The sequence below is a fragment of the Octopus bimaculoides genome, chromosome 6, assembly GCF_046866305.1.
Source record: "Octopus bimaculoides isolate indiv1 chromosome 6, ASM4686630v1, whole genome shotgun sequence".
Taxonomy (NCBI): Eukaryota; Metazoa; Mollusca; class Cephalopoda; order Octopoda; family Octopodidae; genus Octopus; species Octopus bimaculoides.
Window position 1 is genome coordinate 49,340,601 of NC_142933.1, and position 16,325 is coordinate 49,356,925.

The 16,325-nt window shown below is 34.5% G+C and overlaps 1 protein-coding gene across 1 annotated transcript in view; it reads right to left on the minus strand.

Moving 5' to 3' along the window:
- LOC106868175 (uncharacterized) overlaps window positions 1-16,325 on the minus strand; it is a 339,683-nt gene that overhangs the window by 20,683 nt on the left and 302,675 nt on the right. The window contains exons 3-4 of the mRNA XM_014913319.3: window positions 11,948-12,087; window positions 1,866-1,995 (exon numbers count right to left, since the gene is read on the minus strand). Coding sequence (XP_014768805.1) covers window positions 1,866-1,995; window positions 11,948-12,087 — 270 coding nt within the window. The remainder of the gene's footprint in view (window positions 1-1,865; window positions 1,996-11,947; window positions 12,088-16,325) is intronic.

Consider the following 16,325-nt stretch of genomic DNA (forward strand, 5'->3'; position numbering starts at 1 on the left):
AGTAACAGGATTGAGAATTTAAAATATTAACAATAAAGGTGTTAGAGACAAATATATAATAGAGAGAGAGAGAGAGAGAGAGAGAGAGAGAGAGAGAGAGAGAGAGGGAGAGAGAGACAGAGAAAGAGAGAGAGAGAGAGAATGCTGTGAGGAAACAGTAAAATCATGCATTCATGAAATGAACGTGTGAAAGGATTACTCGTGGCTGCATAAGTTTCAAATTAGATTGGCATCATTTACTGCAGCTGAAATGTAAAACTACCCCACTGAGTCGTGTTCATGGCATCAAATTTACCATTATGTGACTTCTATATAGTTATGGCAATGACACATATCATGAAAGTTGTGCATTTCACCACATTTTCGGCGGTTTAATGTCATAGCGCAGTAAATGTAATCAAGTTTAAAATGTTAGTTAGTTACATAGTCAATAATAAGATAGTAAGACAACTCTGTTAGAATACATAAAAAAAAAAAAAACAGTAATATTATATTATTCTATTATATCATTCTTAATTATTTAGCATTAGAGCATTAAGTGTGTCATGTTATTCAATCAAGATTTTGGCAAAACACAATCTCGCAAATAACAAATCCATGTTTAGATTGAAGGATAATAAATATCATGAGATAATAAGTATAACAACGCGTAATCCAGTCAGTACACGACACATACTATATTCCTTTATTTGTTTACTTGGTTCATTCATTGGAGGGTATAGCAGATCAAATCGACCCATGTAGTTATAGTTTTAGCCAGATACTTATTCTATAGGTCACTTTTTCATGAAGTGAATGTCAACAATAATAAGAATGTAGGACAACTCTGTTAGAATACATTTAAAAGAAAAAAAACAAAAACAAAACAAAACAATGTAACAATCCCGTTATAGCATTAGTAATTATTTAGCTTTAGAGCAATAGGCATGTCGTATTATTCAATCAAGATTTTAGCAAAACACAATAATACGAATTTCATTTGGTGAAGAAATTTTAGAGAAACATGAGTTTCCTATTGTGTCTGGAGAGAGTCATTTTCTTTTTGTGCATTATAATTTAACACACACACCGGTAAAATTTCAACTTATTTCTTATATTTATTTTCCTAAAATTTTCGTTGCGTCTTGCAACCTTTTCAATAGTCTTGACTCTATCCGTTATTTACACTGCGTTCCTTTTTCTTGGTTTGCGCGCATGTGTGTGGGTCAATGTGTGTGTGGGTCAATGTGTGTGTGTGTGCTTATGCATGCATGTCTGTATGTATGTATGTGTGTATGTATGTATGTATGCATGTGTGTGTATGTATATATGTGTGTGTATGCATATGTATATATGTATGTATGTGTGCGCATCTGTATGTATGTATTCTGCATATTCATGTGATTGCGTGTCCGTGCTTGTGTGTTTCTTAGATCAAGTTATTTAAATCTGCACACATACGAGGGGATACTGAAAGTTCCTTCAATATATTCTCCTCTCAGATTCACTCACTTGTTGCAAGCGGTCCTTTAGTTTTTCTAAATCCTGTAAAAGAACTCGGAAAGTTGGGCCTCCAACCATACCTTTGCCGATACCCTTAAAGCCCGAAATTTTGCAGCAACCCCTCGTGTATATATATATATATATACGCACACACATATATATGTATGTATATGTGTGTGTGTGTGAAAATTTAATTTTCTCACTCATATAAAACGGATGTATTGTACCTATCTTAAGAAAACATTGCCTAGATATCAAAATCTAAAAAAACCTTTTTGTTAAGGTTTGTATATGGAGCAATATTTTGTTTTGTTTTCTTATTTTGACTTTCATACTTAACTCTAGAAAACTGTTCAGATAGAAAATAAATCAAGAATTCTTACCTGCAGAACACTGCGTCAGATGGATATTTAAGTTTTGTAAATATAGTAACTGTCTTTTTAGTAATTTTGCTAAAGCAGTTCTCAGTGTGGTCACTATGAAGAATAAAACATGTCTGGTAGCGAGCATATTCTGGAATAAGAAAAACAGTAAATTGATAATATACGGGCATATATAAGAAAACAACTTTTAATGGTTTTTAAAAAAAAATCTTATACACGTTTCAGTCATTAGGCTGCAGCCATGCTAGCAGCACCGCCTTGTTACTTCGTCAAATGATTCGTCTTCAGTACTTATTTTTTCATACCTGGTACTTATTTTATCGGTGTCTTTTGATGAACCACGAAGTTACAGGGACGTAAACACACCAACACCGGTTATCAAGCGATGGTGGCAAACAAACACAGATACAAAGACACATACTCACACATTATCTATATGTATTATAAATTTGTTTACGGGAAACGTTTTGAAAATGCATATAAAGCTCCTATTCCATATGCCGGTCACAGTCTAATGATGCTGACTGGTGAACTAATTTTTGGGGGTTGCATCGAGCGGTACCAATATAGTGTAGGATAAAAATATTAAATATAACAATAATCCTTGGATAGATTTTTTAAACATTTAATGCCTCACTACACGCGTTTCCACAAATCACATGTCTCACAGTCCGTAATTCCTGGTTTGATTACAGTGTAGTCCGTAGTATCTGTGAGCATCGGGTGACACTCTAGATCACTATCGAACCTCGTCTGGAGGCTCAAACAGAATGGAATAAAGCATATGACTCACTGGTCTATTATAAAGAAAAAAAAAACGCTACGCCGGAACATCATGGGTATGCAACATATGCCATGAAGAAACTCTGGGAATCATCACATCCAGGGAAAACATGATAAATAGACATTCAGAGGTGATCATATCATTCGAACATAAAAGCAAAACATCGTTTCTGGAATTTGAAAAAAAAACCCCCATTTTGAAACAGAATAACATCAACCGCCCTTAACACTTTATAAAACAAGGAAGGAATAAAAGCAAATTGACAAACCAACCGATATTTAGGATACATACCATTGTACCTGAAACAATTAAAAGGTCACCCTAAGAAAGTACCATTTATCAATTCAGATAATGAACTCCTACAGCTGATGGTTGTGGTGGCTATACTGACCGACATGTTTACTTCAGAATTCATTGAAGATAGTCATACCTTAAATGAGATCGAACAAAAGAATGTACGACCCATTCTTGAAATCTGCAGACTGAATAGCGAAATAAGTCCACACCTCCTTCCCATATAACTACCATTCCTTCCTCTCTTTCTATCACCTTCCTATCCTCCCCACCAAATACACACAGAAATACCCATATAATTCAGTTAACCTTCGCACTGCTCAAAAGGGATAAACATGCCTCTGGTAAACATCTATGAATGTTATATCGCTTGAAGAAATGAATTCGTGAAGATGATCTACTCGATGCCCACGGATATTACGAGCTACACTGTAACCATCCCAAGAATACGAACTGTGATCTTAAGAGACATGTATATATATATATATATATATATATATATATATATATATATATATATATATATATATATATATATATATATATATATAGGAGACACATGACATGTGATCTTCTTCTAGCGCATTACCAGCCCACCTACTGGCCTTCTGTATATATACTCGTATATATCTTTTTATATCTTTATATGTATATATATATATATATATATATATATGTATTTCAAATTTATAGGTAACTTTCGAAGACAGGTGAAGGACAAAAAAACAGATGTATTAGTTTAACGCTTTAGAAGAATGGAAACATCTTTGACGTTACGAGCCTACTCTCTTCGACAGAAAGTATTAAGAGGTAAAAAAAAAGCGGAGAAAAAAAACGAAAAGGAAAATCGAGAGAGAAAAAAATATGTAGGGTTTAACGGCTCAGCATGGATACATATTTTATATAAACAGGCTTCCTTCAGTTTCCGAGGCTATATAGTAGAAGATACTTGCCGAAGGTGTCATGCAGTTGGACTGAACCCAGAACCATGTGGTTGGGAAACAAGCTTCTTACCACACGGCCACGCCTGTACTTGATGTCGTGTAAGAACACATAATACACTCTGTTTTATCTCATTTCCGTAAGGTCCCTCTATGTGACATAAACTTTGAATTTGGTGCCGACATTTCGTAAGCATATGCATATAATTTAGCATCTGGAGAAATATGCGTTGAATTCCTATTGAGAGAATCATCTAAAAGAGGTTCTATTCCGGGATTTATGCTTCCATGAAAACTTATTAACATACCAGTCATTTCTCTCGGTGTTGCCCCTGTACCAGCCCCAAATAGTAATATTCACAAACTTTCGTTTATAAATGTTTAAGGTGTATAATGTAATAATGATTTGAAATGCAGCTAGAGTAGTATAAATACATGCATACGTGTGTGCGTGTGTGTATGTGCATGTGTATGTATGTGTTTCCTAGGGGAAAGAGAAAGAAAGGGAGAGACACACGCGAACTTAAACAAAGAAACAGAGAAAGAGAAAGAGAATACATGACACAAAAAGTAACACTAACCTATAGATGAAGTACTTATGTAACGGATGAGATATTTTTTTATGATTTTACATGTCAACGTTTAGAAAACTACCGTCCTCACTACCTATGTAAAGCAGCATACATAAAACGTCATTTTTATATAGCAGTTTTTTTATGCCTCTTTGTAACGAAGTTGGAAACCAAATAAAAAGTCAAATGTTAGTAAACTGAAGACAGGATAAATAAGAATTTTTGGCTTTAAATGTGTCGTTTTAGTTTTATGATTATATCTCCATCTCACTTTATGTAACTCTTTGATGTTGATGTCAATAATTTTGTGGTTGTACTAATAGACGCTGTATAATTTTGGAAGGTATGTTTGTGTAGTAAGAAGTTCTTTTCTCAACTTCATGGTTTCAGGTTCAGTCCCGCTGCAAGGCACCCTGGCTTATACTATAAGTCCGGATCGACCAAACCTTGTGAATGGATTTAGTAGGTGGACACTAAAAGAAGCCTGGCGTATATATATATATATATATATATATATATATATATATATATATATATATATATATATATAAACAAATAATAAATGAGTATATGCATATATACGTACAGGTATGTGCATACCTACGTCTACCTGTATATATAGGTGCATATTTGGGTACAGGACATTGCAAACAAAACGTAGACAAAAAAATAATACTAACCAGAGTACAGAAAACACACAAGCCCCATAGAGAACATTTTCCTTCATCAGCTATCCCCGTTTTAACACCGGCGTTTCGAAGAGTTGGGTAGGACGCATCGTTAAAACGGCTCTTTCCATGGACCGCAAATTAAATTTGTATACACAAATTAAACCTGTGCCATGGGGGAATATAGTGGCGGACAAAAAACAAGACAGAAAAACAAACGGAAAAGAAAACAAGACAGGAAAACAAACGGAAAAGGCTACGCGGCCAGATGGGAAAAAATATGTGTATATGAACGCTGTGAGGCACGAACTTGAAAGTGGGGACGAAGTAAGTTCGCGTGTTTGCTCGGCGATAGCCAAGGAAGAAAAGGATTAGTGACCGGAAGCATGTGACCATGCGGGGGTAAGGGAGAGAGAGAGAGAGAGAGAGAGAGAGAGAGTGGTAGAGGGAGAAACAAAGGGAGGAAGTAGAAGAATAGGTGGGCAACGACAGGAAGAGAGGAATATAGTAGTAACAGAAGGAAGTAAGAGGGGGGAAATAGAGAGATATAGTAGTAACAGAAGGAAGAACGAGAGGGGTAAAGAGAGATACGTAGTAGTAACAGAGGAAGAACGAGAGGGGGAAAAAGTGATAGAGAAAGAGATAGAGTCGCGTCAGAAAATATAAAGTTGAAATAACTACTTACAACAGTGATGACGTTGGCGTTCGGTCATGTAAAAACAAATAATAAATGAGTATATGCATATATACGTACAAGTATGTGCATACCTACGTCTAATATATATATATATATATATATATATATATATATATATATATTTATTTGTCTATCTATGTGTATGTACTTTTCCCCTTGTTGATTGCTAACCGGTACTGGTTTGTTTACGTCACCGTAATTTAGCAGTTAGCCAACACAGCCTAATAGAAGTATCAAACGTTTTTAAATAAGTACTGGGGCATTTATTCGACGCTTCAAGGCGATACCCCTGTATGGCCGCAGTCCAATGACTGAAATACATAACAAAATAAAAGATAATGTTATGTCCCTACAGAACCCAGAAAAAGCAATGCGACATGAAAAAAAAAACAAAACAAAAAAAAACACGTGGTATCGATTAGGATAAATTGTCACAATAAACATAAATCAAGAGAAAATGAAAAACCTATATATACAGGAGCTAGGTATTTTCGCGACTCAGAAGACTTTTAGCACTAAATTTTCTGTTGGTTATAAATCAAGAATTCTATTATTGGGTGGGGATACGAGTAGGTGAGACAATAACGGGTACAGATGGTACATTGGGAAATGATTCAAGGAGTGAGAGTATCAAGAGGATTTTTGAGTACATACAAACGAAAAGTTTGTACATAAAGCATTTTGCATCGTTTCCTACCACTCAAACAGTAGTTGGCTTCTCTGCATTTGTTAAAATGTCGTCTAGTGGCTTGGTGAATGCTGCTACCCACCTTTCCTGAAATACGATGGCTACGTTTGTAGCAATATTTCGAAAGCCTTCCCATTTGCTGCCCTCTTTTTTTCCAACTCGATCGCGTGAGCAAATAAATCTTCCAACTCACTTTCTCTATTCTGTTAGTCCTGTCACTATATTCACACTTCACCAAATGCTAACAAACTTCTATCAAAAGTATCGCTTCCATTGCACAAACTCTGATCCCGAAAGATTGCTTCTACTAAAGCAAAAATTTCCAACCTTTTTCTATTTCTGCAGCGATCTATCTCATACATCAAAATGTGTTCTATCATTAGAAAGTGTACTTCTCTGATTCTGTCAGTTATTAACCTCTCATCAGATCCACTGAGAGACTGTTTTTCTGTTACGCCCCGATGGTCTTTTAGCATTGAGAAGTTCGGAAAAATGTTGTATTGACTTCAGTGTAAGCATTGCCTATAAATCTGCTTATAGCCTCTACACTTCTCTTAATCGGAAGTTTCAGTCCCATTGGTTAGAAGTTCCTTATCAGAATGCACACTTTCAGGGTGTGCTGAAGACGTTCTCACTAAACTACACTCAGTAATGCCTGGTATTCCGTCAAAGTACTGGTTTTCTCCTACAGTCTTCCTTTAGTGCATTAATGACTTGGTTATTGTCAAATCTGACAACAGAAAATCCTGCGGTGATGATACCATTCTGAAATACTTAATTTTCAACATACAGTTATCCACCACACTCAACGAAGACATGTCTTGCCACATTGTACTACTGCTATGTGCAGATATTTTGAAAAACAACCATCGAGGGGAGAAAGCTATTTTGTACGCTTTTCTCTCCTTAGTTATGAAGAACAATTAAAAACCATCAAAATCGCTACGTTGGCTAAGCTTTACAGACGCTGATGATTGCTATTGGTAGCCGAACATAAATACTTTTTCCAGAAGCATTTCACAAACAGTAGGCTTCCTCTTCAATTCTAGATATATCAGCGGTAATCGGTCTTTGACACTCTATAACGCTCAAGTGGCATTTGTTACACTTACTACATACACAAATATTTCAGCCTGCACCTAAATGAACACTATTCAACCAGTTTACAAATGTACATTCATGAAGTTGCATCAAACATAACTCACAAACACATTCTTTTTCGTCTCTGACACCTCAACTAATACAGCGGCCTCTCCTTAACCGAGTTAGCTATCTGCATACTCACTTTATCAGGTCGACCCAGTACACTCGTTAAATCTGATTTGTCTTTCTCACACAACATACTATATTAAACATTTCTCCAAATCTTGTTTCACAGATTATCTTGGTTTGAAGTTATTAAAACACATTTCTCCACTGTACTTCTCGTTATGCTTACACACTGCTAGATGTGATTTGCTGACAAGTATCTTTGTCCGTTACACAGCTCAGTTGATGCAGTACGAATGTTTCTACTTGAAAGGCTTAAACATCTTTAATCAACAGTTATAGGGAGTCTCTCCATGGTCGCATGTCCATGATGGATATATTGGTCAGAGGAGAAGAACTTCTCCTCCTCCTCCTCCTCCTCCTTCTTCTTCTTTTTCTTCCCTATCAAGAATTCAAAACGACTTCGAACCCACAAGAGTAAACAAAAGAGACAGAGACAGGCAGAAACAAGGAATATGTCCCTTGTATTTGAATACTATGAAAATATTCTTTTAAAAAACTTTTCTTTTAATTTTTCCAAAATTCAATTGCTTTCCATACTAAATGACTGAAACCGGTACTGAAATGTTTTTATAAAATTATTTTAGCATTTTCTACCTTGACGTTTTTTTCCATATATATCAACTCACGTGTTCCTTTTCAACCTTCTGCGTGTATATATATATATATATATATATATATATATATATATATATATATATATATATTGTGTACTATTTCTCGAAGATCAACAAAAAAAGTACACCATCTGGTGAGGGATAAATGGTATTTAATAGACATAATACATGTTTTTAGGTGCTGGTAATAGATTCTTGTGCTGAGAACATGTCCAAACGATGCTTACCCTGCATGGACATAAATTCTTTCGCAAAAAATCTGCAAAACATTTTGATAAACCCGTCCGCCTGTTTTGAAGCTAATCAAGCCATTTTTTTATGATTTCGAGCCGCTTATGCTCTGAGTATTTCCGCCAAATTTGGTGAAAATCCATTCAGCCACTTTCCAGTAATTTTGCAAACACACAAACAGGCAAAGACGAGTGACAACAACTCCCTGCTTTAGCTTAAGCACGCAGAGTAAATACAAATTCCTCATGAAACTCAGAGAAAAATCATGTTAAGAAAGATAGTGTTTAAATGCTGGAGATTATATATATATCAATTATGAGAAAATACGAGTAACAGCCACAAGTTTATCATCCTTACAATGTGAATTGTGTATCTTACGTTATGTTGTAGAGGTGATTGTCATAGCTGTGTTTAGAAGGTAGTAACGACATTTTGGTAACAAGTGAGATGGTGATCGACACAATGTCGAGATTGACTGATGATTGTTGTGCTGATAATGGTAAGGGATCCTACGTCAATATGCACTAATCATACATCAGCACCAATTACATAACACTCCACAAAAGCAATATTTATGTAATATCATTATCAGCTTTGGTAGCTACATTTTATCACGTCTAAAGGCTAACGACATTGAAAGTTAATTATTTACTATATAGAAAGATTATAGGTTAGCAATACAACTGCGCACACTGATTGGCATGCCAATTTTCATTTAAATGTGTAATCTATACAACTCCTGCAACAGCGTTTCAATATCTTTTGGTTTAATCTATTTTTCAGTCGTCAGGGAGATGATAGGATGATAAATCAACAATTCCCACTTTGAAACAATAAAGTTGGAAAGGCAATTGAAAAAGCAATTTTTGCATATGATATCCTCTACTGGCGTAGATTAAATAACTTTAAGGTAAGAAAGTTATTTTAAATCACTTCAATATGATATTTAAGTGATAGATGTAGAAAAATCTCACAGGGGTGCAGTTAGTAATTTAGTTATTCCAAAATCATATTCATTCTTTCTGCAATAATTCTATCAAAGATATAAGAACTTGCAGTGAAACGGTATGGGATAAAATATTCTCGTGGACAGAAATAACATTGAATTTGGTGAAAAGAATGATAGTGAACAGTAATTTGATGTATTTTAATGAATGATTTTGATAACATTTATACAAATACTTACTTCAAAGGGCCGTGTATATGTCCTTTTAAATGGACATAAAATTATCGTACTAATATGCTTGGTCAGCTTTATTCGTGTAAATATATCTAGATAGTTAATTTATGGGCGTCTATATCTTGGTTCCTAACTCGACGTAACATTAAGTATGTGATTCTGAGCAATACTTTTATCGGATAAAAGGAAAAGCGAAGGTATTTCAGGATGCAAGATATTGCATTTGATGGCAATTCAATATTTCTATTAAGAATAATGTATTTCTAACAAAAACTTGCAGCAGAAATATACAACACACAAAAAATTTTAAGATAGTATATATGAACTGCGTAATTATACCAGGGTTTGGTGCTTAAAGTAGGAAAAGATATTTGTATTGGCAAATAGATTGTTGAAAGGAAGGATTTCTTTGGACAAAGATTTGGAAAGATACAAAGTAAAAATAGCATCGAGCGTAATATAATATAGATATATACGTAGTCTTCTATTTCATCTATATGAATATAGTTGCATAACTATATGAATATAGTGCAACCACTTCGACAAATGATGTATAGCACTCTATGCAATTGTGCAGGTAGCGTCGATTTGATGGAGAAGCTGAATAAAATTATTGCACAAACATTTGATCACTATAAACAAATCATCTGTGCAGGCTGTTAAAGAAGAAATTATGGAATCATCTTTCTTGGACTCAAGAGACTAACAACAAAACAACAAAAATAAATATAGTTATATAGTGACATTACACAAATGCTTTATCCGAGAAATTGAACTAGTATGATAGAATATGTTGAATAGAAAAGTCCACCACATATTGAATCCGTATTATCTTGTAAAAATTTTAACGGTTGTTCATTGAAATAAGATTAATGACCTCACCAGTTTCATATATTTCATCTGACCATAGGACAACAAAGAAAATACGGAAGACCACCCAGTAGTTATATAACCCTAACCCTATATTCATATATGACTAAATTGATGTACAAGTAGCAGAAAGTAAAACCTAATTTCAGCTATGAACTGTGAGTTTCAAATTCCATTTTTTGATTTTCACCAAATATTTGAACTTCGATTGACTTGCACTATAACATTGGTGAATGGTCGTTTTATATGGCAGCACTTGTATATTAACAGATTTCGTGGGAGACGAGTATTACTAACCGTCTTCTTTAAAAAAATTGAAAAGTATAAGAATAACTGCTCATATATATTTCGACATTTATCGTATAAAAGCTCCAAACTTACAAATCTCGCAAATAACTAATCCATGTTTAGATTGAACGATAATAAATGTCATAAAATAATAAGCATATTTACGTGTAATCCAGTCAGTACAGGACACATACTATATTCTTTTATATGGTTCATTCATTGGTGAGTACATGAGATCAAATTGACCCCAGTAATTATATTTTTAGCCAGATATTTATTCTGTAGGTCATTTCTTGCATGAAGTAGACGTCAACAAACCGATTGTCGAGCAGTGAGATACAAATACACTCATTTGTACATGCCCACGTTTGTGAATTCACTCACAAGGCAATTAGGTAACCCAGGTAGAAGACAGTCGCCCTCGGGATTGAACCCGTTGAGAAATGAACTTCTTAACTAATTACTTACTGATCCTTGAAAAGTCATGTAATCTTTGGTGTGTTAAATGTTTGTTGTTTGTACATTCTGTTTTACCTTTTTTTATAATCAGGGAGCAAGTCCAGTAGTTTTGAGGAAAGACGGTTAAGTCGAAGCCATCAATCTCAGGAATTGACTGGTACTTATTCTATCGACTCCGGAGAGGTGAAAGCCAAAGTTAATCACTTTCTCTCTTTCAGTTTATTCGACATATAATTTGATATATATTCACACTTATATATATATATATATATATATATATATATACACGCACATATATATTCTTTAATTCTTTTACCTGTTTCAGTCATTTGACTGCGGCCATGCTGGAGCACCGCCTTTAGTCGAAAAATCGACCCCCAGAAACTTATTCTTGTAAACCCAGTACTTATTCTATCGCTTTCTTTTGTCGAACCGCTAAGTTGCGGTTACACATATATATATATATGTCTCACAATAATTTAAAAGTATTTTAAACCCTTTCACCACGCCATTTCACTACTTACTTTCATAAAGTCTGTCATCTTCACATAGTTTGTTTAACTCCCTTTGGTTTTGACTTAGGTTTATTAATATTCGAGGTTTTTCTTTCCGGCTACATTTGCTCTTGAAATCTTCAATGCACTTCATACCTTTTTGATAGGAGCTGTAAAAAAATGAAAGAAATCGGTGTATTAGTTAGCATCGCAAATGCATATAACATTTTGAAAATTAACAGAATTCTTTTTAGTTTATGTCTCCTTTTTGTTTATTGTTAGGATACGACCGGTATGAGATACCTGCATTAAGTTAGATTTTTGGATACGAAATTCAAAATCAACTTTGTGAGGCCAAATATAAATAAGATAAGTGGTTTAAGTTAAGATCACTATGCGGTGGAATAGTTGAATAAGAGATTATTATTGAGAAAAAGACATATATAATGTGGAAATCAAGAGCTTCAGAACATACATTAATCCCGAGTGGACTGTTGCAGAAATTGGGTAGCATAACGAAACTAGCAAAATATTTCAAAAAAAGTTTGTCATAGTTAGCTGCTTAAGCTTTTCCTATATTTAACAACCGGTAAACCGCTTGACCAATCACCTGAAAAGAACTTTCGTTGCTGCTGAATAGCAATAAGACTAAATCTTTTTTAAAAAGGGGAGACCAAAGCTACTAAAGAAATTTAGTCGTTAAGTAGTTGTAAAGCTTAAAATTTGGAAATAAGTATGAGTGCGTGGATACAGATGACTTAGTGATTAGGGATGTTACACTCATGATTGTAAGATTGCACTTTCGATTCCTGAATCGAGTGATGCGTTGTTTTATTCAGCAAAACACTTCATTTCATGCTGCTCCAGTCCACTCAGCTGGATAAATGAATAATTCTCCGCCGGTTCAGTTTCTTGTTTAGGAGGGGAATATATACGCCGCATAATCCGAGAAACCATCCTTATGAGACTATGGTCCAGGAGGCACTATTGATTCGCTTTGATATTGAGTGTAAGGTATGCAATCACATTTAGAATCACTAGACACACAAACTGAACATGGCATTATGCAATTTTTTTCGAAGCACATATTTTCAGAAAAAAAAACATTTGCATTCCATCATTTTTCGTTCAAAGTGCCCTTTAGGATATTTCAATATTAACGAATTTCTATGTTGGTGGTAGTTCTTACCGTTTGTGGCAATAGTTTTCCTACCATCATATATATTCATTGTTCTCCAGGATGTTCATCCAAATTGTTACGCGATCATCTATTTATTCGTTTGTTTTCTATTTTGCATTCACATTTTAATAAGAACATTTGACGTTCGATTTTTGATATAAAACAATGATTAAATCATAAATAAATAATATTGCAGTAGTTGCTTCGGATAGCAGTGGCCGATAGGAATTGCCCACTGTAGAGAATTGATAGAAAGCAAAACATTTGATAAGCATAAAGTTGAACATTATAGATATATGAAATCGTAGCTCTTATTTTTATCTAGTTTTCTTTTAATGAAACAAGATAGTGTATTCATAAATGCGCCGGCGTGGCTCTGTAGTTAAGAAACTTGCTTCACAACTTCCTGTTTTGGGGTTCAGTCTCACTACGTGATACCTTGTGCAAATATCTTCTACAATAGACTCAGGCCAGCCAAAGCCTTGTGCGTGGATTTGCTAGACTGAAGCTGGAAGCCCGTCGTATATATGTGTACATATTTTCTCAAACCTGTAAGATGTGAGTTGAAAACATCTTAGTAAACAATTCTTAACTGCACGTCCTTCTTGATATAAATGAATTTAGAAGTATCTTGGGATAGAATTTTTAAAAATAAGTCACTATACTGTAGAAAGTCTGACATAAAGAAACAACAATTAATGCTAAAGACACCATGCCCTGACACTGAACACCAATACACTGTGTGTTGAAGAAATTTACCACTGTCTGCCTTGAAAAAAAGAAATATGTTAGCCAGTCGAAAAATTTTTGGAATAGTAGCACTCCCCAACATGTAAGAATATCTATCACACAACTACTCTCTCACGTTATGAGCGCCATCCTGCTGCCAACTATTCAGTTATCTCTGTTTAGATCTAAAAAAACAAGAGCCAAGTGATTTAAAAACATTTACTACCCTTTTCCATCCAGCTCATCAAAAACTGCTTACATAGAATCAACATTCTAGCTATACATTCATATTCACTTTTTCACGATTTTTTCTTACCTCTATCAATTGTGCTGTATCTCAGTTCAGTTAAAAGACATTTAAATACATCTACCATATTACTGTGCATGATAAGGCGGTGAGTTGGTAGAATCATTAACACGTCTGAGCAAAATGCATAACGGCATTTCGTTCGTCTTTACGTTCTCAGTTCAAATTCCGCCAGGGACGACATTGCCTTTCAAGTTTTCGGGGTTGATAAAATAAGCTCCCAGTCGAGCGCTGGAGTCGACATAATCGACTTGTGAACTCCCCCGAAATTGCTGGCCTTGTGCCCAAATTTAAGACCATATTACTGTACATGATAATAATTATCTTGTCTGTACGAATTCCTGGTGAAACGCATTTAAAAGGAATTTTGTGCAAAGATCACGGTAGACAATAGTCTCATGTTCCACTCACTCTTTCAAATTATATCACACTTTCAATCTGATTGATCGAAGTTCTTCATTCAACATTGTTATGATATAAATTTCCTTTCTAGGTTAAATTAAAATATATTGTGCCTTATTTGGTTAGATCGAATGCTGGTAATGAAAACATAAAATAGTGGATGTATGTTTGAAAAGAAGAAAATCGGAAAAAGTGACAGTACATGAGCAATGAAATTACAAGTGTGTAATGCTGAGAAGAAATATTTGCTAGATATTAAGGTACGAGTAGAAAAAAAAAAAGGTATATTTGGCAGCGTTTTCGGAACAAATGAGAGGGGACTATTATTTATTAAGTTCTTCAGTATGTTGGTTTCTCTAATCTACATAGTTCAGATTCAGTCCATACCGAAGCAAATTATATAGTTTGCTTTTGTTTTACTTATTGTTAAATTGCTTTCATTATCGCTTGTTAAGTATATTTGAAGTTTCTTCTTGAATTTCATTTAATCTTCTTCTCGCTTGCTGATAATTTACTACGTTGCAAGCTACAACTACGAATACTTCTATGTACATAAGTGTATTTCATATATTTCGGTCTAGCATACAAATAATGAAAAGTTCATTACTCATAAACGACTCAGTGGTATATGCTGCGAAAAAAAGGCCTTATATACAATGGATCAGTCCACTACACTTTAAAAAGTATTGTATGGAAATCGATTTCAGTTGAAAGCAGTGAATACATTTATGCAGAGGAGTATTTCTTTAGCTTGATGCGATGAGCTCAAATCCTATTGGTTGGGAGCTGTTATCCTGTTTTGCGTAAACAACAAACAGACTCGAATATGTTAATAACTTTCATACAGGATATGTGCTAATATGAACCTCTGGAGCCTTTAGTATAGTTTATCTTTCTGTTTTTCTTTTCTTCATTTCAGACATTAGATTGTAGTCGTACAGGAGCACCACCTTGATACGTTTAATCGAACAAATAGACCACAGTACATTTTTTCTAAGCCTGGTGCACACGTATGTACATAACATGTGCCTATATGCACGCATACATTATGTTACATACATACATACATACATACATGGCTTACATTACATACATAAATTACATAACACGAGGGTAGGCTTAAAAGTTTACAGGCTGATTATGAAGGAGTGATGCTTGAGCTGTGAAATCGTGCATGTATTAATTTCATCTCTTATTAATAACTGCAGTGTTTCTTTCCAGGTAAACTCATATCTGACTGTTTAAAGAAGACTTCAAAAGTAACTAGTAGCGACTTGTTTTGAAAATTGACAAAATTTGGCATAGTGCTGTTATCAAATACATGCAGAAAAAGGGTTTAGTTACAAAAGACATTCATGCTGACATGGTTGCTATATTAGGGGATGACACTCCAGCTTTATCAACAGTGCAAAAGTGGGCCGATGGACTTAAAAGAAGGGATAGTCTTAAAAATGCCCCAAGGTCTGGTTGTCCTGAAACTGCCACGACTGAAGAAAACAATGATAGTGTTCACCACATGCTGACGGATGACAGGCAATTTGCCATAAGTCACATAGGCAATGTTATTTGCGTATGCCGTGAGAAAGTTGAGAATATTCTGCCTCTTGAATATATGAAATACACTTATGTACATAGAAGTATTCGTAGTTGTAGCTTGCAACGTAGTAAATTATCAGCAAGCGAGAAGAAGATTAAATGAAATTCAAGAAGAAACTTTAAATATACTTAACAAGCGATAATGAAAGCAATTTAACAATAAGTAAAACAAAGTAATAAAGCAAACACTCATG